Source organism: Phoca vitulina, unplaced genomic scaffold, assembly GCF_004348235.1.
Source record: "Phoca vitulina isolate PV1807 unplaced genomic scaffold, GSC_HSeal_1.0 scaffold25, whole genome shotgun sequence".
Taxonomy (NCBI): Eukaryota; Metazoa; Chordata; class Mammalia; order Carnivora; family Phocidae; genus Phoca; species Phoca vitulina.
The window spans coordinates 45,108,118-45,133,280 of NW_022589728.1; the positions used below are offsets into that span (position 1 = coordinate 45,108,118).

Here is a 25,163-nt window from a genome sequence, read left to right on the forward strand (position 1 = left end):
TGTTATATTGTATCATATTTAAATTCATTTCTATTTTTATTTTACATTATGGTTGTAATTTGATTAATAGAACTCCTTCCTTTCCTATAATTCAGTTGTAGTTCTAGCCCGAGAAATCCCACGAAAAAATATTAGCCTATATATTTTGAATACCAATAAATATCTTGACCTTGGTGTCCCATAGACATCCCATATTTCCCGTTTCCCAAATTGCTGTCTTCATCCTTTCCTTCAAACCCATTTCTTATTTTAGTTCATTTCATCAGTAATTATAACACTGTATTCTCTTGAGTGGCTCAGGTAGTTCTTGTTTATAGCTTATATCTATTTAGTTATAAAACATTTTTACCTCTCAAATAAGATATTTCTATCTGACTTTTACTGTCTCAGGTTGTGCCTTTGTGGTTTATTCCCTGAATTTCTGATTAATTATAAAAGTAGTTTGGAATAGTAGTGTTTATCCATTTTATCTCTGTCCCTTCAGTTCATAGTCCATGCTCCATTCGTTTTGATGTTTCTGAAATGCACAGTTGAGATTTCATTTCCTCCAGCTTTGAAAGTTGGCAATGGTATTTAACACTCTCAGAATAAAATATTAACTCCTTAAATGGGCATTCATGACCTACTCGTAGGCTCTACATTTCTTTAACTCTAGCCTTTTTAAGCTGCTTGGATCTTCCTAAATGTTACCAATCTCTCTATTATCCATGTTTCTAACAAGCTCATCTCTATTCCCAGAATGTCCTTTTTTACTTCTTCTCTAGTTGGCAGAATCCTATTTCTTTAGAACTCTACTCAGAAATCACTTGTGCTGTGTAGCTTTCCCTCTTATTTTGAGGTATGTATTCTTACTTTTTACATAGTTCTAAAACTGTTAATTTTCCCCCTTTTTATAATTGTTTATTCTCCCCCTTTCCCACCCCATTTCTACAAGACTCCTGGACATCTTGAGAATGCTGTTTGTTCTGTTTATCTTTGCACTTTGAGACCCTAGCACAATCTCTTGTATATATTAGCTCTGTAAATGGTAGCTAAAGAATGGAAGAAAAGGAGGGGAGCGAAGCAGAGAGGGGTTTTGTTAAATTATATACAGGAAGTAAAATGAAATAGACATTGATCTTAAATAGGCAAGTTAAGATCAGTTTAAGATACCTGGTTTCAGTCACATGCATAGTCTTTGGGCAGGGAAATACAGAACACCTTGATCGATAATCCCACTAAACTATATGTGATTTCAGGGGAGCGGGTGTGATAATTCCCCAAAGAGGACTAGAGAACTTTTGCCAGAAGCAACAAAAAGAAGAGAGTCTTGAGCTCTGCACAAAGCAGAGCCTAAGAGAAAGGCTCATGTGCTTCTGTTATTAGGGATTATAGCTCCAGGATTAAGGTTATAAATCAGGAAAGGAGGGAGAGCTATACGGGAAGTATCTAGTTGTCTATAGTATTTCCCAGGATAATTCTTTCTGGAAGAAAACTTTTTCCAAAGGCTACCATATTGCACTGATAAAGGTTCCACTCCTCAGGATGCTATCTTTGTTACTCTTCCAGCTGGTGCATGTATTTTTGGGCACTGAGTGAGGTACTGCACTGTTCCATATCTTAGGAGTCAACTGGGAGGGAGGAGCCATGAGTCCAGAGGTGAGGGATGTATTAGATGGGCACAAGTCCGGGCTCCATCTGATTACCTTGTATGGAGTTGGTAGGAGCCCATGTGGGGTTGGTCCCCACTGCAACTGCTGGAATGAGAGACAGTTTAGGCTCAAGTGAGAATTAGAGGTATCTAAGGGGAAAGGTATGCTGGAGAATAAAAAATAATAGCTATCTATTAAAATGAACACAGGAAAAGACTTACCATAAAACATTAGGAAATATGTATAGAATGTGATGCCAGTTATGATTTTAGAAAATACATTTCTTCTTGGATACCTGCTTCATGTGGCGACAGTGTAGACATGTTGAAACAGCTGGGGTTTAAATCCTCAAATATTAGGTGTCTCATCTACACCAAACTGTTAATACTGACTAAAAATATTTTCTTCTTTCTACGTTTTTGTTGACTCTAAAATATCTCTAATTATCATTTATTATTTATATAATCAGATAAAAGGCTTAACACAAAAATAGTGTCACATTGGAATACTGGAAACCAGGCCAGGAAACAGTTCTATTTATTATCAGTAATCAAACTGTGTCTTAAATTAAGTGGTATTTGGAGTATACTTTGATTTGAAGCATATTTTCAAGTAATTGCTTCTGGATGAAATGAAGTTACATTTTATAATAAGTGCTTGAAAGATTAAATATAACAATTTATCATATGTTCATTCATTAAATTCCGTATTTTCTATGTCCCAAACACTGTCCTTAGCATTGGATATGTGTAGACAGTAGAGATGGTCTCTGATCTCATGAGACTCCATTCCATCTGAGGAGGTAGATAATGAGTAAACAAAAACTTACGTGATCATAAATGTTAAATAATAAGAAACCATGATACTGTGATGAAAAATACTGTGGAAAAACCTAATTTGATAGGTTGTTCAGAGACAGGCCTCCCTGCAGTTAACAGAGATAGTGACTGAAGGGACAGTGAAGAATTTGATGTGTTCAAGGATAGCTGGTGTATATTCACTATCAGGAGAGTCAGAGTTGTGATTGCAGAGAGGTGAGAGATTGGGCATGGCTTGTAGGTTATGTTGTTTAGACTTACACACAAACACACATACACACACAATGGAATATTACTCAGCCATCAAAAAAGAATGAAATCTTGACATCTGCAATGATGGGAATGGAACTGGAGGGTATTATGCTAAGTGAAATAAATCAGAGAAAGAGAAAGCTTTTCCAAAGCTTATCCCGATGCAGTCCCAACAGTTCATTTTTGCTTTTGTTTCCCTTGCCTTTGGAGATGTGTCTAGCAGGAAGTTGCTGTAGCCAAGGTCGAAGAGACTGCTGCCTGTGTTCTCCTGTAGGGCAAATTTACGTGTATCTTAAAGTGTTTTATGCCTATATTACAGATGTAAAAACTGGAACTGTGGTCAGGTAGGATAAAGCATTGGCATGTTTCAGAGACCTGCTATTCTTTATGGTGTTCTACATGGTGTAAATAGAATAAGATTCTAAATAGCCATCAAGTGCTGTAGAAGTATATTTGGAAAATAGTAAGTAGGCTAAGTTAAAACATGCAGATTTATTTTTTGCTTCAGCCATCAGGTGCCCCCACACCCTCCCCAAGACAAGTCAAATTAGGGGGAAAAGTCATTTTAGTCTCAGGTTACTTAGTGAAGACAAATATTGGGGAGTTTTTATTTGGTTGGTTTTGATACATACAGGAAAACAATTTACTAAATTTTTTTTTTTTTATTGTTGGGAGTTGGTGATCCTAGGGCTCTTGTATTAAAAAAGCAGCTTGATGGGGCGCCTGGGTGGCTCAGTCGTTAAGCGTCTGCCTTCGGCTCAGGTCATGATTCCAGGTCCTGGGATCGAGCCCCGCATCAGGCTCCCTGCTCCGCGGGAAGCCTGCTTCTCCCTCTCCCACTCCCCCTGCTTGTGTTCCCTCTCTCGCTGTGTCTCTCTCTCTGTCAAATAAATAAATAAAATCTTTAAAAAAAAAAAAAAAGCAGCTTGAATTTCTGAGAAATTGAAAGAAATAACTTGGCTGGAAAAGGATGACTGATGGAATGGAGGGCCATATCTTGGACTTAGAAACGCTAGAAATTTATCATATGATTTATGCAATGAGATTTTAGATGAAATGAGAAGTAATGATGTTAAGTGCCCAGAAAATACATGCTTATCTGGTCTTGATCAAAAAAGCATTGCTTTTAATTTCCAAGTTAAGATTTATTATTATAAATAAAAATTTTAGTGTTCAAGGATTTCATAATTAAATCAAAATGTACACTCTGTCTCATAGCTAGTCTGTTGAGTACTACCATGATTTCAAGAGTGCTTTCCAACTTCTACTGGTAAATGGAATTTAAAAACTACTGACACCATCTAGTGTAGATGACTCTGAAGATTCTTCCAGTTCATTTTAAAAAGGGGTTTATTTATTTGGGAAAAAGAGAGAACAGGAGAGCACATGAGCAGAGGGGAGGGGCAGAAGGAGAGAAGCAGACTCCCTGCTGAGTGTGGACCCCCAATGCAGGACTTGATCTCAGGAACCTGAGATCATGACCTGAGCCAAAACCGAAGAGTTAGATGCTTAACCCATTGACCCACCCAGGTGCCCCAATAACAAGTATTTGTTTATTAAACTTCTTGCTAGAGTCTATAAAAAGAAATACAACAATATGATCTTTCACTCTGTTTGCTTAAAATTTAAGCCAGATGTGGATAACTTCCTATAATCAGCCAAATTAAAATGCTAAATCAGCATAATATATATTAAGTATTTAGAATTAAACATGATCAGAGATATCTGTTGGCTTTAAATTATTAAACCATACTAATACTCTTTTATTCCAAGTTATATCTCAATTCATATTTTATGCATCATTAACTCAAAAGGTAATTATCATGTTGTTTATATTGGCTTTATAATGCTCATAATCTCAAGCTATTTATTATATGCTAATACAATTAAGATATATGTTGGAGTTTTGGGTCTGTTTATAAAAGAGATGAAGAAATATTTGAAATTAATAAAACTATCATAATACTGGACAATAGAAAAGATTTTACTGAGGTGTATGAGTGAATTGATGATAAATTTTATTATTATATCTTGATTTATAATCTATAGTTTGATTATATTGTCCTATAAGACTAAGTTCAGTTTAAATTGAAGAATTGGTTTTAAAAGTTACTGTTTAGTTACAGGATTGTAGATTTCTTCATACTGATTTGGTGCAGGATCACTGTGATGGAATTCTACATGATGAAAATCCTGTATAAAGAACAGTGACAAATTGCAGATAAATAAAAGAGAGACTTTTATGAGATCTGATAATTTTCCAAACAGTTTTTACTTGTGGTGAATGAAATTTTGGCTTTTGTTTCTTCTATGAACCAAAGTTTTCATTGAAATTCAAAACTGACCCAGAAAAATGTTGGTGTAGTTTCTTGGTTTTAGAATATAAATCATATAATAATTTATTATTAAATCATGAAGTGATGTTTGTTCTATCTTGGTTTGTATACAGCATGGTTCATGGAGTTGCACATCTTTTTCTATAGTGTTATTACTTGTCTATTGCCCCACATACATTCAGACATACCAATATTTTATGTTTAAATAAACATGTATATTATATATTTTATGTTTAAACCTACATACACATGTATGTAATACCTGAAATTTCTGTGTGGTATACTTGTGTCTGCACTTTGCTTTTTTCACTTTATTTATTTTATTTTTTAAGTTTTTATTTTAATCACCCAGTACTTATCATGACAAGTGTCCTCCTCAATCCCATCACCTATTTAACCCATCCCCCACCCACCTCCCCTCTGGTCACCATCAGTTTGTTCTCTATAGTTGTGAGTCTTTTTCTTGGTTTCTCTCACTCTCTTTTGTCCTTTGCTTTTTTGTTTCTTAAATTCTACATGTGAGTGAAATCATATGTTGTTTTTCTCTGACTGACTTATTTCGCTTAGCATTATACTCTCTAGCTCCATCTGTGTCATTGCCACATGGTAAGATTTCATTCTTTTTTGTGGCTCAATAATATTCCATTGTGTATATATGTACCACATTTTCTTTATCTATTCATCAACCGGTGGACACAGGCTGCTTGCAAGTCTTGGCTATTATAAATAATGCTGCTATAAACAGGGGTACATGTATCCCTTTGAATTAATGTTTTTGTGTTCTTTGGGCAAATATTCAGTCGTGCAATTACTGGATCACAGGGTAGGTTTTATTTTTAACCTTTTGAGGAACCTCCGTACTGCTTTCCACAGTGGCTGCACCAGTTTGCATTCCCATGAACAGTGAGGGAAGGTTCCTTTTTCTCTGCATCCTCGCCAATATTTATCATTTCTTGTGTTGTTGATTTTAGCCATTCTGACAGGTATGAGGTAGTATCATTATACTTTTGATTTGCCTTTCCCTGATTATAAGTGATGATGAGCATCTTTTCATGTGTCTGTTGGCCATCTGGATGTCTTCTTTGGAGAAGTAACTGTTCATATCCTTTTCCCATTTTTAATTGGATTATTTGTTTTTTGAGTGTTGAGTTTTTAAAGTTCTTTATATATTTTGGATTCTAACTCTTTATCAGATACGTCATTTGCAAATATCTTCTCCCATTCTGTAGGCTCCCTTTTAGTTTTATTGTTTCCTTCGTTGTGCAGAATCTTTTTATTTTGTGGTCCCAATAGTTTATTTTTGCTTTTGTTTCCCTTACCTCAGGATACCTATCTAGAAAATTGTTGCTATGGCTGATGTCAGAGAAATTAGTGTCTGTGCTCTCTTCTAGGAGTTTTATGGTTTCAGGTCTCACATTTAGGTCTTTAATCCATTTTGAATTTATTTTTGTGTATGGTATAAGAAAGTGGTCCAGTTTCCTTCTTTTGCATGTAGCTGTCCAGTTTTGCCAACACCATTTTCTGAATAGACTGTCTTTTTTCCATTGGATATTCTTTCCTGCTTTGTCAAAGATTAATTGACCATGTAATTGTGGGTTTTCTTCTGGATTTTCTGTTCCCTTAATCTGTGTTTATTTTTGTGCCAGTACCATACTGTTTTGATTACTGCAGCTTTGTAATATAACTTGAGGTCTGGAATTGTGATGCCTCCAGCTTTGCTTTTTTTTTCTAAGGTTGTTTTGGCTATTTAGGGTCTTCTGTGGCTCCACACAAATTTTAGGATTATTTGTTCTAGTTCTGTGAAAAATGCTCTTGGTATTTTTATATTATATACACACACATATATATTGTCTATAATTATCTTTATGGTTTTAGAGTTTTATGTCTTGAATGTGTAGAGGAGAAAACTTTGAAATATCACAAATCATTAATTGCTGACACAGTTTGAGATTACTATTAAATCTCATTTGTGCATTCTTTGCCAATTGAGAAATAAGACACACGAATCAGATAGAAGACCAGTTTTGAACTTAATGTCTAATAAAATTGATTAACATTTGATCTGGAGAGAATGAAAAAGAACAGTAGGAAAAATGAAAACACACACACAGTCTTAATGAAATCCAGTTCTACCTTCTCTGTACCTGATCTGGACTGAAGAAAAACATGCAACAGGATCAGCTGACTCACTTTGAATTTGTGGCGAAGGAATACAGATAGCTTCTTCATGTTTAAAGTGATAGCACGTGTCACTGTTTCACACATTAGGCTGTTGCCTAAAGCACCCATATCCTCCCCTGCCATCCTTGTTCTGAAATGATGACATTCTCATTTACTGGGAAAGCTGAATTGAGTCAGTGGCTGAAATGAGCTCTGTATTCTCAGTGTTGTACTTGGCCAGAGAATGGAAAGATCAGTGGTGGTAGAAAGTCTTAATGGTGGAAGCTAATTTGAATCAAAGGGTGCACAATATTTGGATAAATGGAAAGAAGAAAATACATATATACATAAATAAGTGCTTAATATTTTTATATAATGTGAATTGGGCTTAATAGTAAAATTGGCAAGTTTAGAGGACAGTGACAGAATCTACGATAAACTGAAAAAGTAAGACAAATGCATTATTACACTATTTTACTTCCAAGTTAGCACCATCTTGTTCTTTCTGCTCTTTGGGCATATATTTTAGTTCTTTGTGTAATTCGAACCCCACATTGCATTGTTATTATTCCTACTCCAAATAGTCATGAGTGTTTTAAAGGAGATTTAAAGATATATATATATACATATATATATGCATGAGTGTCTGTATATAAATATAACTAACTGTATGTATAAATAAAAATAACATACTTTTTCAGTGGTGCTCTTTATTTACATACTTTTTCTGGTGTTCTTCATTCCTTTTCTAGAATTAAATTTCTATCTGGTATATTTCCTTTCATTCTAAAGCACTTTTCTTAATTTCTAGTAGTGCACGTTTTTAGGAGACAAATTGTTTTTGTTGTTTTGTCTTCATTTTTAAAGCATGTTTTCAGCAGGTATATAAATCTAGGTTGTCTTTTCTTATTTCGGCATTTTAAGGATACCATTCTATGGTCTTTGCGTCGCCATTATTTCTGGTGAGGAGTTATCCTCATCATAGTTCCCTTATATTTTTTTTTTCCTGAGTGACTTCAAATTTTTTTGTCTTTGGTTTCCTGCAGTTTGATCGTGAGGTGTCTAGATCTGTTTTTCTTTTTAATTATTCCTCTTGGAGTTTGCTTAGTTTTTTTTAATCTGTCAGTTGATATTGTTTATGAGTTTTGAAAAGAAATTTTCAAAGAATTCTTCACCTCCAGTATTATATTTTAAATTCTAATATTTCCATTTGTCTCTTTTTAATAGTTTCTTTCTCTCTACTGCAGTTCCCCTTTAGTTCATGCATACTATCTACCTTTTTCACTGTATTCTTTAACATGCTTATCAGAGTTGTTTTAAAGTCCTAGATAATTCCAGTATTTATGCTACCTTTTGAATTTGGGCTATTGACTGTTTTCTTTTTTGATAATGAGTTATTTCTTTTTCTTTTACTGTGCTTCATATTTTTTTAAATGAATGTCAAATGTTGTGTATAAAAAGAATAATAGTGCCTATGGTAGAAAAATGTTTATGCCCCTAAAAGAACATGCCTCTTCTGTCATGTAATTAGTCGAGTTGAGTTGTGTCTGGTTTTTGCTTTATTATTTTTTCTTTCTTTCCTCTTTATTTTTTAATTTTTATTATTGAAGTATAGTTGGCATACGTTGTTATTTACAGGTGCATAACATAGTTGTTCAACAATTGTGTACATTATGGAATGCTTACCATGTTAAGTGCAGTTACCATCTGTCACCATATAACATTACTAAAATAATATTGACTATATTCTCTATGCTCTATGTTCTTTGTTTTTATTCTGTAGTTGAGGTGGGTCTGGTTCTTGCTTATATTGAATTCACTGTAGGCTTCGCTGTAGGCTTTTTTGAGAGCAGGATCAGAATCTTTCTTTCAATATGGTTTGTGATTTTTCTCTCAGTTCCTCTTACCTGTGCGCAGACCTGACATGCCTTGTTCACTTGTCCTTACAGGGGTATCTATCTTAGTTCCTCTTTTCTTCTCCTAGTCACAGATAGACCTGGTTGGTGCTCACTGAAAAGTTCAGAATGAATGTGGGATTTTCTTTAGTTCTCCTCCTCTGCTCTCAGAAGTCATCAGGCTCCATGTGCCTGAATGTTAGTGTGGTCTTCCTCATTTCTCCTGTTCTGTGCCCTGCCATTCTCATGAGTATTTGGTGGACGTTTGTTGAAAAGAGATGTCAGGTGGGTACACTCCTCTTCTGTCTAGTATTCTCAGGGATTCTAAATTGTCATGCCAGTCCCCAAACTCATCTTTAAACATTTATTAAAATTTCTCTTGTTTTCTTAACAACTTGTTTCTTTTCCTATTTCTTTTTCTATTCCTATTCCTATTGTCTGAAAGCCACTATTCATTCCTTCCTGCCTATGGCCTTTCACTTTTATGATTTTTGTTCATTAGGTTTTTTTGCAAACCCTGCTGTCTGATGAATGTTGAAAAGCTTTGATAAGTTGAAAAGCATTATATGGCTTGTTTTGTTATGATGGGATAGAATTCTCCTGTGATTTTCTATATCCTACGGGAAGGCATGATAATTGTTAATTAAGTAACATGAGCTACCCTACTCACATACCTAAAAGTCTTATGATTCAGTTATACTAAACTTGACAGTTACCTTGGATAAAGTTACCAGTGGTTGGCAGCTCATCCCTGCTCTGTCATTTCTTGCCTGTGATTACTGTATCTTGCCTTTATTCTCCACCCATGTTTTTGATTCTTTCTTTTTTGTTTACTTAACAGGCTGAAATTCTTGAAATTATTCTTAAAAATAAGAGAAGCAAATAATTTCTTAAGAGCTGTACAAATCTAAAATGCCTTTAATTTACTATAGCTACATACTAGAAAAATAGTGAGTTTTAGCCACTGACGCTTAGATGAAGATGAATATGTCTGTGTTTTTTGTCTCATTTATTGGTTTAGCATAAAATGCAGGGTACTTGTCCCCTTTTATACCTTGACATTTTACAAGACCATCTCAGAGTTTCTGTAGCTGACAAGAAGCATATATATTTATTTGTAATCCTGTGCACCTTTGGGATCTCTCTTTTTTCATTCTCATTCTTCAGCTTAGGATGTAACTGAAATGACAGTGGTGCCTTGGCTTAACTAATTTGTGAAGCCTGAGTGGAATGTGCATAAATGAGCCATTTTGGCAGTGAGCAGAAAAATAAAGCACACTTTTCTGATTAGTTGTCTCCCAGGCTAAAATTAAACAGAATAATATATTGCCAAATTTTAGTGATTTATGGGGAATCTGTTCTGAGTAAACTCAGGATCAGACTAGTTGCGCACTTACATGTCGGAACTTGTGTGTTATTTTTAAAGGCGAGGTCTCGTGAATTGAGTATAATATGAAAATATCCCTTTAAACTTAAAAGAACTTTATAATTTCAACTAAATTGATTTTAAATTAATAGATTATTCTCTTTTATCACCTGTTTAACATTCACAGAGGTCCAGCCTGGCTATGTGTCATTCAGTCATCTCTGATATAATGTAATCGTATAACTTTTATGAACATTTGCTGAAGTATTTTTTTAACTTCTTCTTTATAATAAAATAAGGCTTTTAAGGTTAGTTTTCACATGAAAATATTTATTTGGTACATTTGTTTTCCTTTTCTTTTCTATAAAATCTCAGTTAAAAAGGAATGCTACTAATTCACTGAGAAAGTTTTTTGAAAAATTCACTCAACACATTTAATTTTTGACACATCTGAAAGGACTTTTAAAATAACTTGCCCAATATGGAGAATGTCTGTAATTTCTGACTTACTTTTGTCCTTTGAAGTTCGCATACTATTAAACTTATAAACTGCTTTGTTTATATAGGATTTGTGGATGTATTTTTCATCATAATTTGAAAAAAGTTTGTGTTTATCCTGAGAATATGTATGTAGTGAGTTTTGTCTGCATGGCTATGAAAAAGGGTGAGATTTCTTTCTTTGCATCTCTTGATAGAATCTCTGTGATGCACATCACATTGTGGTTGATGCTAATAAATAATAAAAAATGATTTCTTTCCCTAAAAAAAAAGTAAAAATAAAAAAAAAGATTGTATGTGCCTTGTACTTGAGGTGCATAATATTAGAACAAAACTTATCCTGATATATTCGTTTAAAAAAAATAAATGTAATTTCTTTGTTTTCTTCATTATCTTTTAAACAGAACACTGTGCATACAAAAGAATATATATAACATACGTGTAAATTTTGAAGTAAAATCATATACTCAATTCCATTTATTTATTTATTATGTTATGTTAATCACCATACATTACATCATTAGTTTTTGATATAGTGTTCCATGATTCATTGTTTTTCGTATAACACCCAGTGCTCCATTCAGTATGTGCCCCCTTTAATATCCATCACCAGGCTAACCCATCCCCCCACCCCCCTCCCCTCTAGAACCCTCAGTTTGTTTCTCAGAGTCCATAGTCTCTCATGGTTCGTCTCCCCTTCCGATTTCCCCCCCTTCATTTTTCCCTTCCTACTATCTTCTTTTTTTTTTTTTTTTTTAACATATAATGTATTATTTGTTTCAGAGGTACAGGTCTGTGATTCAACAGTCTTACACAATTCACAGTGCTCACCATTTATTTTTTCCTAAGAAGTTGATTGTCAGTTTTTTTGTGCTTTTAATCCCCAGGTGATCATTCTTGTTGTTTGGGGTGCTTTTTTTAATCTTCTTTTCCCTTCAGTGTTTGTAGCTTCTTCCCACTTTGTTTAGTAAAATATGTTTATTTTTTTAAGTTTTTATTTAATTTCCAGTTAACATACAGTTTAATATTAGTTTTAGGTGTACAATTTAGTGTTTCAGCAATTCCATACAACACCCAGTGCTCATCACAGGTGACCCCTTAATCCCCATCACCTATTTTACTCATCCCTTCACCCACCTCCCCTCTGGTAACCATCAATTTGTTTTCTATAGTTAAGAGTCTGTTTCTTGGTTTGCCTCTCTTTTTTCCGTTATGCTCATTTGTTTCTCAAATTCCACATGTGAGTTTAATCGTATGGTATTTGTCTTTCTCGGACTTATTTCACTTAGCATAATGCTGTCTAGCAAATGGCAAGATTTCATTCCTTTTTATGGCTGAGTAATATTCCATTGTGTGCACATCTTCTTTATCCATCAGTCAGTGGACATTTGGGCTGTTTCCATCATTTGGCTATTGTAGATAATGCTGCTATAAACTTTGGGGTGCCTGTATCCCTTCAAATTAGTATTTTTGTATCCTTTGGGTAAACACCTAGTAGTGCAATTGCTGGGTCATATAGTAGTTTGTTCTATTTTTAACTTTTTGAGGATCCTTCATACTGTTTTCCAGAGTGGCTGTACCAGTTTGCATTCCCACCAACAGTTCCAGGAGGCTTCCCTTTCTCCGCATCCTCACCAACACCTGTTATTTCTTGTGTTGTTGAGTTTAGTTATTCTCACAGGTGTTAGGTGATATCTGATTGTAGTTTTGAAATAATTTATTTTTAATTATACATTTTAGTTTTATTGGGCTTCTTGGGTTTGAGGCTTACTGTCTTTCAACAATTTTGTAAAATTCTCAGCTGTTATGTTTTTAACAATATTGCCTCTTCCCCAATTTTTGGTATCTCCCTCTGGACATGTTTGATCTTCTTACTCAGTGCTCATATCTCTTAACCTCGTTTTAATAATCGTTTTTCATTTTTCTCTTTCAGATGCATTCTAAATGAGCTCGTGCACTTCCCCCATTTCACTTTTTTTTTCTCTTCAACTATAGCTGATCTGCTGTTTAGCCTGCCCAATGAGTTTTTTACACCAATAATTAACTATGTCATCTTTATCATGTCCATTTTTCTTTAAAAGATGTTCGTTCCTGATGCTTTCTCATTGTTTGATACTCTGCATGATACCATACTTTTGTTATTTTAAACAGTTTATACATAGGTGTTTATTTTCTATATTCAAATATCTCCAGTACTTGAAAGTCTAAATTGGTGGTTGCTTTTTCTGACTCTCTCACAGTGGCTTGCTTTCTGTAGTGCTTGCTGATTTTTTATTAAGAGAACCATTCACAGATCATAATTTGTGGTAGTTACATGACAGTGAATTGGAGACTTTTCAAACAAAATTTTTAAAATATTACGACTTTTCTTGCTCTTTCTTGGTCACTTTAGAGCAAAATTTATTGAGGTCTTACTATGGAAAATGATATTTGGCCAACTTTAATTCTGTCCTGCTCACATCTCACGTTCCTCTTATATATACCTACTCTCAAAATTGTTATATCATGTTTGATTAATCAGTGCATCTGTTTTTCAGAATTTTTGTATTTCTGTTTATAAATATTATTCATGGTACAGTCACGTTGTATGCTACGATTAGTTATCATTTCCTTTATAGCATGTGTTTTTCCTGTATTTAATAATTGTGTTTTATTGCTCTTCCGGGAGCGCCTGGGTGGCTTAGTTGGTTAAGCGTTCAACTCTTGATTTCGGCTCAGGTCATGATCTCAGGATCGTGAGATGGAGACCTGCATCCAGCTCTGTGCTGAGCGTGGAGCCTGCTTGGGGTCCTCGTTCTCCCTCTCCCTCTGCCCCTTCCCCTGCTCTCTCTCTCTCTCAAAAATAAATAATAAATGTATCTTAAATATTGTTATTACATTTTTCACGTACCTGTAACTAATTTACTATTGTCATTTTGGGGATTCCTGTCACTTTTCTCCTGTGTTAGATCTTTTGTCTCTTAGACCCCACATTCTTCTTTCTTGTTGCAATTGCTTTTTGTGGAACACATTTCTTACTGTTAAATATGTATTAATTTGTGGTGTCTTTAATATTTATGTAATATTAATTATAAAAAAATTATATTACAGTGGGCTTATGTGGCAGGAAACACTGCATAGTAATTTAAACCTAATTGTAATTTCATTTCTTTATATGGAATTTAGGAAAAGTCTTTTAACTTAAGATTGAATTATATATTCTTGAATTTAAATAAAAAATTTAAACTCTCCATTTAAATGTATGTAATTAATTTCTTTAAAATTAAAAGATTTTAATAATTTTTATGCGTTATGGCAAATACATATATGTATATCAGATTGCATCTTCTAATTGACTTCAGTTATGACTCCCCCTTTCCAGTCATCTGTATTTAGCTTGTCCTGTTCATTCCTTCCTGAGATGTATTTGAGTGAATCATTGCTCAGGAGCACATGCATTGTTACATGGAAGTGGATGGGATTGCTTTTGCCTCAGAACGCTGCCCAAGAGTCTACACTGGAGATTCAGAAGCACTGAAAGGTGGAAGATGAATACACATGACAATTTTTGATTGTTTGAAAATTCTGTGCAAAAGTTTTTAAAATGGGATATTTCTCTTGCTTACTCCCCTCCATCTTTCTATCTCTATCTCTGTGTGGTTCACTTTTCATAGGAGTTGGTACTAATAGTAATTGTATTGTTTAGATAATCTGCAGTATTACAGAACCAATGGGCTTTTGCACCTAATCCGAGAACTCATCTACTCTTTATTATGTCTCTCTATTCCTACCATATGGCCGTTACTTTTCTAGCTACTGGGGGATATAGTTGAGAACAACATTGAAAAATACCTCTTACTTGATACTCCATATACCCCAATAGAGCTAATAATATTTTATCAAGAAATATATGTAGAAACGCAAAAATGTATTTATGGAATGCACAGAACCTGCATATAAATTATGAATGGGATATTAAGCTTTGGTTAAGTCCGATGTGAGTTGGCTTTTTATCAGAGGGGGACTAAAATACTTTCCTAGAATGGAATTGCAACTTGTTACACTTCAGCTTTGTGTTTTATGTCAGAATGTTAGCCTGTGTTTCATCTAGGCAGATGAACATCTTGCTTCTGAATGTTTAAAGCTGTAATTTGCAGTGATTTATTGAGTGGTTATAATAATCCTTCCTTTCACATTGTGAATTAAGTTTGTAATATAAACAAAAAAGGGAGATAATATTCTGTTCTCATGACCAATATAGAAATTGCGTTTTGCCTAAAAAATAAAGCTGCTTATTATTAAAGACATATTCACTTAAAAATTTTTTTTATTTAAATTCAATTTAGTTAACATATACTGTATTATTAGTTTCAGGGATAGAATGCAGTGATTCATGGGTTGCATATAACACCCAGTGCTCATTACATCAGGTGCCTTCCATAATGCCCATCACCCAGTTACCCCATCCCCCACGCCCTTCACCTCCAGCAACCCTGTTTGTTTCCTGTAGTTAAGAGTCTCTCATGGTTAGCCTCCATCTCTGTTCTTGTCTTATTTTATTTTTCCTTCCCTTCCCCTATGTTCCATCTGTTTTGCTACTTAAATTCCACATATGAGTGAAATCATATGGTAGACATACTCACTTTTAATGAGATAATTCATTTTCCATAAAATTCATTATTTTTAAAGTGCATAATTTAATGGTTTTTAGTATATTTGCAAGGTAGTGCAACAATCACCATTTTCTAATTCTGGAACATTTTAATCACTCCCCAAAGAACCGCATATCTGTTAGCAGTTACTTTCCATTCTTTCCTCCCCCCAAGCACTGGCATCCGCTAATCCCACCTTTTTTCTCTGTGGTTTTTGCCTGTTCTAGCCATTTCATGTAAGTGGAATCATCCAGTATGTGCTTTTCTGTGACTGGCTTCTTTCACTTAACATGTGTTCAAGGTGGTGTAGCATGAATCAGTACTTTATTCCTTGTGATGGACAAATAATTTTCCATTATATGGCTATACCACATTTTGCTTATCCATTCAACCATTCATGGACATTTGTGTCATTTCCACCTTTTGCTATTATGAATCCTGCTTTGAAAAGTTGGGTACAAGCTTTTGAGTGGACATATGATTTTAGTTCTCTTGGTACATACCTAGGAATAAAATTGTTGGGTCATTTTGTGACTGTATTTTTGCTTCTTGAGGAAATGCCAAAGTGTTTTTGAAAGTATTTGCACCATTTTATGCTCCCACAAGCAGTATATGAGGGCTTGAATTCCTCCACATCTTTGTCTACCCTTGTTAATTTGTCTTTTTATTATAGCTGTCCTACTTGGTGTGAAGTGATATAAAGCTTACTATTTTGTATAAGAAATTAACACAATTTTAAAATCTTGATTTTTAGGTGCTGTACTTCTTTGTAGTGTACAAGGAGTAGCAGTTAATATTGATCCAGTCTTATACACCTGGCTCATTTATCAGCCGCAGAAACGAACCAGTAGACATATGCAGCAGGTGAGAAATTTTATAATTTATTCTCTTAATGAATAAATCTTTTTCTCAGTCATTTGTTAGAGTTACGTATTGTTTGAATTGATTTTTTTAATGGATGTACCACAATTCCTTTGTCCTCCACTCTACCCCTTTCAAGCAATTCTATTCCTTCATTTCTAAACAGTAATTACAGCTCAAATAGAGTTTCATTGACTATTGAGGTGGATTTCTGTGCAATTGCTGGTAAAGCAGAAACACTGGAGAGACTAGTTTAGGTGGTCCTATTTTACTGACTTGTTTTGGATGTTTGTTCTGAGTGTTTGATGCATAAGAATTGCGTAGTAAATGTTAGCTTTTGTTTTTATTATCTGTGTATTTCCTCTTCATCTTTAGGTTTACTCAACAAGTATTCACTGAGTGCCAAACTCCTGGATTGGGATGGTTGGTATAAAAGAGTTGGGATATATGCTTATTTAAAAGGGTATAAATTACAAAGTAAAAAGTAGCTAATTGTAGTTTCTGGAGTGCGTAAATTCTCTATCTCATGATGCTTAAATGGAATTCTTACAGACGGGTTTTATTATTCCCATTTTAAAAAATGAAGAAACTGATGCTTATTGACATTTACCTACCTATTGTCACATGTAGTAAATGGCAGAACTTAAATGTTTTTCAGGCCAAATGTATGCTATCTTACATTGCATTTTCCCATTGACTTATTTGTAATTTTATAGTACTCTAATTGGAATAACTTTGTATCTTTTTTTTTTAATATGAAACATTTCATGAATTTGCCTGTCATCCTTGCTTAGGGGTCATGCTAATTTTCTCTGTATTGTTCCAGTTTTAGATTATGTGCTGCCAAAGGGAGTGCTGCATCTTTTTTCTGAAGTAACTTAAAGCTAGTTGATAGAAAAATACACAATTTTATAATTAAATAAGACAATAAAAAATTGACAGTGACAGAATATTTCAACCCATGCCTCAAGGAGCATCTTTTAAAGGATTTTCTTCACCCTGTCTTAATTTCACTTGAAACTAGAGCTTCCATTTCCCAGTTTCATTCTTCTTTTTTATCAAATAGTTAGAGACCATGAGACACTGTGCTAGATACTGGGGCTACAGAAATAAAAGTTAATTTTTAGCATATCCCTCCCTCTAGAGGTACTTACTGTATTTAAGGATATGAAGGAATATAGTAATGCCATTTTTAGAAATTGCTATGTTAGATCCACACAGGATTATGTGGAAAAAGATAAAGAAGAATAGTTCTCACAGGCAGGTGAGGTTGTTAAAAGGAGAAATTAAGACAGTTGAGCTGAGTATTATAGGAGTAAACCAGACCAGGAAGTTTGCTGTAAACTGAACTGTGTGAGCAGAGAAAAAAAAAAAAAAGCATTAACTTGGTAAGAAAGGGACCTTCAGTGTTTCCAGACTAGAGCCAATTGTTCTTATAGAGGCTGGTAGGAATTGGAAGCCAGTTCATAAAAGATTTTTTTTGTAATACAGAATGTTTGTGACTTCATCCTGAAGGGTAAAGAACTGTAGGAACCTGATATAAAGAGATTTGAATTTTAGGAAGTTTACTCTAACAGAATGTTGAATAAAACTAAAGATGAGGAAATACAGAGATAATAAAAATGAAAGCGAACATTTACTACGCAGTTCTTCTGCATCAGATACTCAGAACGAACATCTAGGCACTCTGAGGGAAAATAGGCCATTAAAAAATAGGACCACCTAAACTAGTCTCTCCAGTGTCTCTGCTTTACCAGCAAGTGCATAGAAATCCATCTAAATAGTCAGTGACACTAATTTCAGGGAGCACTTGAGAAATATTTTAGGTGTAAGTTCTTTTAATTGAGTAATAATTGACGTGTTAGTTGTCAGGTGTACAACATAATGATTTTTTTTTTAAAGATTTTATTTATTTATTTGACACAGAGAGAGAGAGAGAGACAGTGAGAGAGGGAACACAAGCAGGGGGAGTGGGAGAGGGGGAAGCAGGCTTCCCGCCGAGCACAGAGCCCGATGTGGGGCTTGATCCCAGGACTCTGGGATCATGACCTGAGCCGAAGGCAGATGCTTAACGACTGAGCCACCCAGGTGCCCCAACATGATGATTTGGTATTTGTGTATATTGTGAAATTATCACCACAATAAGTAGTTAACATCCATCACTACAGACAGTTGCAAATTTTTTTCCTTGTGATGAGAACTTTTAAGATCTCCCTTAGCAACTTTTAAATATACAATATGGTACTATTAACTATAGTCATATTGCTGTACATTACGTCTCATGACGGAAGTTTGTACTTTTTCACCCCATTCACTTCCACTGCCCCCATGAGTTTGTCTTTTTTTTTTTTTTTAATATACCACATATAAGTGAAATCATATGACATTTTTCTTTCTCTGGCTTATTTCACTTAGCCTAGTTGTCTTATTAGGTCCATACATGTTGTCACAAATGAGAAGACTTCCTTTTTTTTTTTATGGCTGAATAATATCCTGTTGTATTGTAAATTCTCATTGGTTATTTTATAAATGATGCAGTTATGTCCAGTACACTAGAGATATCTCTGAAGGTCAAATAATATTCCAGCATCTTTTTTTGTTGTTGTTCTAGCATCTTAAGTAGATTGATTCATTTGATTGATACCTTTAAAGATTTTGATATTTAATTTTATTTTTATTATATTATTTTATAACTTTAAAATTAAATATATATTTAAAAATGTTTTTCTAAGTTCAAAAATAATAGTTTTATTTACCCATAATCCTACTCATGCAGAGTTACAAATAATATTGGGATAAATATCTTCATAGCTAAATCTTTGAGTTTTTTTAAGTATTCACTTAGAATATATTTTTGAAACTTTAATAGTTAAAGGCATGTATTGAGGGGCCTGGGTGGCTCAGTCAGTTAAGTGTCTGCCTTCGGCTCAGGTCATGATCTTGGGTTCCTGGGATCAAGCCCCACATTGGGCTCCATGCTTAGCAGGAATGGGCAGGTGGCTAGCAGTTAGAGGGATTTTAGCCTTATCTGTAATATTTCATTGGTCTCTTTAAAAAAAAAAGGAAATATGATAAAAATGTAAATAGCCAATAACTATTGGATGTAATGAGAATGTGGATGTTTTTTTCTTTATAATTTCCTATACTTTTACATTTATTAAATTAATAAAGAGGGAGAATTTTATAGGAAGAGCAACAAAAGCTTTTAGGTATTTTGAGCTCATGGGATATTGATGCATCAAGGATAGGAGAAATCTGGGGCTAGCACACAACTGATATTTGAGGGACTATCTAGTACCAGAAGGTAGAAGAATATTAGTAGAAAAATGGAAGGTTGCTAAAAATAAATATTGTTTATTTTTATATTTTTGACTGGGATAGCCATATTTACAGAAAAGTGGAAGAAATCAAATCATCTTACTCTATATCCAGTATCTCTTCATGCCTGACATGTAGTATCTATATTAACAATCATTCAGCAAATATTTATGGAGAGTCTTTTGGACACCATTGTAGGTATTTGGAATACGGTTCTGTAGAAGACCTATCAGAACCTGATGTCTTGTTAGGAAGGGTTTTGTTTGGGCTTTTAACGAATCCTTAAAGAATGCTTTTCTGAAAATGCACCCAGTTTCAGCCACCAAAAGGAAGGATTTTTTTGTTTGTTTTGGGGTAATACCAATATTATGGCTTTTATGAATCTCATCTTTCAGCTGTTTTGCTTGAATTAAACATCACACTATGCAGAACTTAATTTTTCTCTAATACATTAATTTGAATCTGAACATAGTTGTAATTTTTTGGAGTATTTGGTCATATTCCAGGTTTATAAGTGATAGGCAAGAAATTCAAGGGATTATGGGATCACTAAATGCTAGAACATAAGTAGACATCTCCACTCCCATATTTTATAGTTGAGGAATTTTAAATGCACCAAAACTTAACAATATGTTGAACATTTCTCATCTAGGTCTTAAAATACTGTTTCCTATTCAGATTTGTATAAATATTATCAGTTTTACTAAATTCTTAATATGAAAGCAGGTACTATACATTGTGATGTTTCCCACAAATATATTTAATCTTTCCATTTTCTCATTATCAGCTTTCTTGTCCTTTTACTCAGCTTAAGTAGCAACTTTAAAATAATTTGCCTTTTCCCCCTCTATCTCATAACTTGATTGATTATATTACATAGTTAGATAATGTACCTATGTTCTGATTGGAATATTTTTATAATCTAATTAATATTAAATAAGTAATAAAGGTTGAATGAGGCTTAAAGGTGGATCTTTAAAAATGTGATGGTTGTGCTGTTGAGAGTAACGTGAGACTCCATTGCTGCTCGACCAGCCCCTCCAGAGTTACTGTCTGATGCAGCTGTATTACAGTTATCAGCTGTTGCTGCCCAGGCTGCAATTTCCTTCTCAATTTGTGGCTACAACCCAACATTTGATGATTGTTTTCCACCCAGTTCAACATTGATCTTTGATCCTGCAGCAAACTTAAAAAATACTTTTTTTTCTTTTTTGCCAAAAATCTGACAAGATTGTATTGGGCGTCATCAGCAGTAACATCAGACTTTATTGCAGTGAATAAAGATGAAACAGCTGCTTTATTGTCCAATTTAGCACTCACACATTCAATATAGGATCATAATGTTTTCCAGCTTTCTCTAACTATGGATACTTTTCTATGCTTTCTAAATATGCTGTGTATATCACTTTGTCAGACAAAATGTAGAGATTTTCAGCAATTCCTTACTAAGTTGAACTGTAACATGTAATTAATCACTTTATAGAAGTATGTCCCTAAAATATCATTTGATGAGGATAACTTTTTATTTCCTACTAATTATAATTTTCAAAGCTAATTGTAGTTTTGATTTGCCCTTACCATATTATCTTTATGCTTCTTTCTGAAATTTATTTTAAATTCCGTTTATTTCCATGCTTAGTTTTCACACAGAATTGTAATTTCACACTGAAACTAAGTGTCCCTGTGTGAATTTGTGTGTATAAGACAGACAGACAGAGAGGGAAGAACTGAGAGAGGTACAGATTGACTGATTGGTATTTTAACTTCAACACCACTTATGAAGGATTTTCCTCAATGTTGCCATGTTTAACCTTCACTGCTTAAGAAATAGTAAATAATTCAATGTTTCATTTGCCTCTCTCCAGCAGCCTGTCGTAGCTGTTCCTCTTGTTATGCCAATTAGCAGAAGGAAAGAAGATGAGGTGTCTGTTGGAAGTGCTCCCCTAGCAAAGCAGCAGTCGTATCAGGCCTCTGAATATGCCAGTAGCCCTATGAAAACAAAAACAGTAACAGGTATGTGTCAAGAATTCTAAAGGGTCTGTGATTTTACCCTAACTCTAATAAGTTATCAAGTTATCTGGGCCACAATATCATGCATGCCAGCCAAAGACACGAGACTCCTGGAATGGAGACAAAGGACTTTATCTGACAACATTAGCAGTAACCCAGGGTATCAGCATTTTCTTGTGTCCCTGCCCTAAGCCTAATTCCCACAGGGTGGCACCAAGAAGGTCAGATGTTACTTATACACAATGGATTATGTTAGAGGAGAGAAACCCTCAATTAGGGAACCTGAACTTGTTATAATTGGTAGAAAACATGCCTGCCATTTTCTCTGGAGGGAGGCACTATTTGTAACTTGCAAGGCCTTTAGCCTTTGCTCAAAAGGAGGACAATATCTGTCTTTTTAGGCTATATGCTGTACAGATATCCTTGAAAACACAACTGGGCACAAAAAGCACTCACTGTCTCTACTTTTAAGACTTGCAAAAACACTAGAGACCCATAGAGAAACCGTCTCCCAATAGTATGTTCTTTTTTTTTTTTAAAGATTTTATTTATTTATTTATTTGACAGAGAGAGAGAGAACGAGAGCAGGAACACAAGCAGGGGGAGTGGGAGAGGGAGAAGCAGGCTTCCCGCCAAGCAGGGAGCACGACTCAGGGCTCGATCCCAGGACCCTGGGATCATGACCTGAGCTGAAGGCAGACGCTTAACGACTGAGCCACCCAGGCGCCCTAATATGTTCTTTCTTAAAGTGAATTCTTTCAAAACACAATATATGTCGATTTTCTCCCTTTCCCTTCTCTCAGCTAGATCATCTCTGCAAATATAGAACATATTCTTCCGTAAGACAGTTTTTAAATCCCCATTTGTGTAGTTAAAAAAAGCACTTTATGATTGCATTTAAGTGCCGTTTTCCTCATTAACTTGTAATGTTTGTGATGATAGTCACCTATCTTAAGGAGATTTTATATTTTTCCTTAGATACTAAGCTTTATTTCATATGACTCCTGTATTCCGAAACTGTATTGGAAAAGGTTTTATATTTTCAGTAAATTAATAACCACTCATTGAATGTCTGTAATGGGCAAAACTCTGTTGTGATATTCTTGAGTGTAGATACATTAATGAAACATGATCCATGCCCTTAAGGAATTTAAAATATTATAAATCAAACTAACATTTATAGTTTAGAGGAAAAGTACTATTTTCTGACCATATTTAACAACAACAATAAAATGGTAACATTTATTTTTGTGAAGTTTTATGCCTCTTATTTTACTTCTCCTAAAGTGTCGATGTTATGTTTATTTTGTGAAATTATTAGACTTCCACCTGTCAGCATCCACAAACCTTTTACTCTGTTGAGATTTTCTTTATCAGATGACAAAAATACCAATTTTTGTAACATAGGAAGCTGATCTGTAACTTAAGTATTGAATTTTTAATACAGAATTAGGTATTATTTCCTTTAGATACTATGCTAAATTTTATACTTTAGATCTCCTGAACTGTTAATTTATATAAAGGTTTATAAATATCACCTTTTTTTGTAGCGGGGGAGGGATAGAGGGAGAGGGAAAGAGACAATCTTAAGCAGGCTCCACGCCCAGCACAGAGGAGCCCCGATGCAGGACTAATTCTCATGACCCTGAGATCATGACCTGAGCTGAAATCAAGAGTTGGACACCTAAAGGACTGAGTCACCCAGGCGTCCCATATAATTATCACCTCTTGATAAATAAAATGTCTACTAAAGAGTCATATGATAAAAGTAAATTTAATCTTGTATGCATATTAACCACATATTCTGACCTCCTGCTTACTATTTAGTTGTGTTCTTTAAATCACACTTGATAATTGATTTAAAATAATTGTTAAGGATAAATATAGGTGAGAGAAAATGCTTAGATTTAAATGAAATTACATGACACAGAGCTATATAGAAATTATGATCATAGACATTTATTCTTTATGATTTGTGTATCTTCCTTCTTGAATGCTCACTATTTTTACTTCTCTGGAATCCTTGGTGGTAGTGCTTTCTTGAGAATGCTCTGTGCTAATCATTTTCTTAAGTTTCAAAATTTTCAGTTCTATTTTTAATTAGAGTCTGTTCCTGTTTCAGTTTTAATTTAAAAAATGTTTTATGAGTCCTTTGTATCTACTGCTAAATGAAGTTACCATTGTTGTACTCATTATTTAATTGCATCATAAACTGTAATGAATTTGGTAATGCATTCATAACCTTTTACACATCTTGTTTGTTTTTTTAGTATTACTATCTTAACCTTTAAATTGTATAGTTCAGTTAGTCTTAAATATATTCACATTATTATGGAATGCACATTTAAATTTTTTAACTGAATTTTACAGTGAAGAACTGTCAGTGTTAATTTATGCCTGAATTCTTATTAGAATGAGTTTTCATATTTTCAACCTAAGTTCCAGTCTTGGTCTTAAGTTCATCCCCAACAATTATGTAGTATTTTTGGCACATGAAGGCCAAAGCTTGGTGATACTGCACTGGCCTTGATTTTGCTTGGTGATTATTCAACAAGAAGCACACATTTTCCTCTTCCAATCACAATTAACCAATGTTAAATAGCTGGCTACAGGGAGAACATATGTTTGATGGTTGGAAATGTGTTGACAGCAGAACAACACTATTTCAATGATATAGGCACATAGGGCAGGCCAAGCCAGAATAAAAGCATGTCTCACATGAAGATAATATATTATCACAGAATTCTAAGTAATCTTCTAGAGAACCTATTTTTGAAAACAGGGAAACCCTTAAAAGCTATGACATCTGTTTACCCTATGTTTTGGAAATGTTATGAAAATTAATTTGGAGCTCTTGATGAAAATGTCTGTAATGGAGATGAAAACTTTTAAAAGCAGGATGCTCCATAAATGATAGTTCTTTAAAAAATACCAGCTATTTTTATCTTACATGTTTATGTATTACTTCTCAAGTCCAAAGCACTGTAAGTACATGGTTAAAATAATAGAAGGCCTTTTAATTTGACTTCTTGACTACTACCAAGATAATAATAAATTGAGGTATGATAATTAATGATGTAAATTTTAGTAGATAACGCCACAATTTTAAAGTATGGAACTTTAGCTTCTGAGCATGATGGTGTATCAGGGACTAGATTTATATTCCTGCTATAAATAACTAAGAAACTTGTCCAAATATATGGGAGAAAAAAGCTTCTAGACATTGGACAATAGGCGGTACAGGACTGTGATTCGTCATAGAAAGGAAACAAAGCAGTTGAGCCTTAGGATTGCCCTGCTTTATGGCTAAAGGCACATTCCAGACCACAGAACAGGGTGCAATATATTAAGCTGAGCTCAGCTGTCTTGCTGAATTGAAGTTTAGGG

The 25,163-nt window shown here is 34.2% G+C and overlaps 1 protein-coding gene and 1 non-coding gene across 8 annotated transcripts in view; one reads left to right on the forward strand and one right to left on the reverse strand.

Annotated features, from left to right (window-relative positions):
* Window positions 1-25,163, forward strand: part of VPS13B (vacuolar protein sorting 13 homolog B) — a 749,374-nt gene that overhangs the window by 299,821 nt on the left and 424,390 nt on the right. For 6 of the 7 annotated variants that reach the window (XM_032421506.1, XM_032421503.1, XM_032421504.1 and 3 more), the window contains 2 exons: window positions 16,342-16,451; window positions 21,632-21,779. In XM_032421506.1, coding sequence (XP_032277397.1) covers window positions 16,342-16,451; window positions 21,632-21,779 — 258 coding nt within the window. The remainder of the gene's footprint in view (window positions 1-16,341; window positions 16,452-21,631; window positions 21,780-25,163) is intronic. The other variant, XM_032421505.1, reaches the window with a different exon arrangement.
* Window positions 17,198-17,304, reverse strand: LOC116643312. The gene has a single exon (XR_004301527.1). It is a non-coding gene; the product is annotated as a U6 spliceosomal RNA (small nuclear RNA).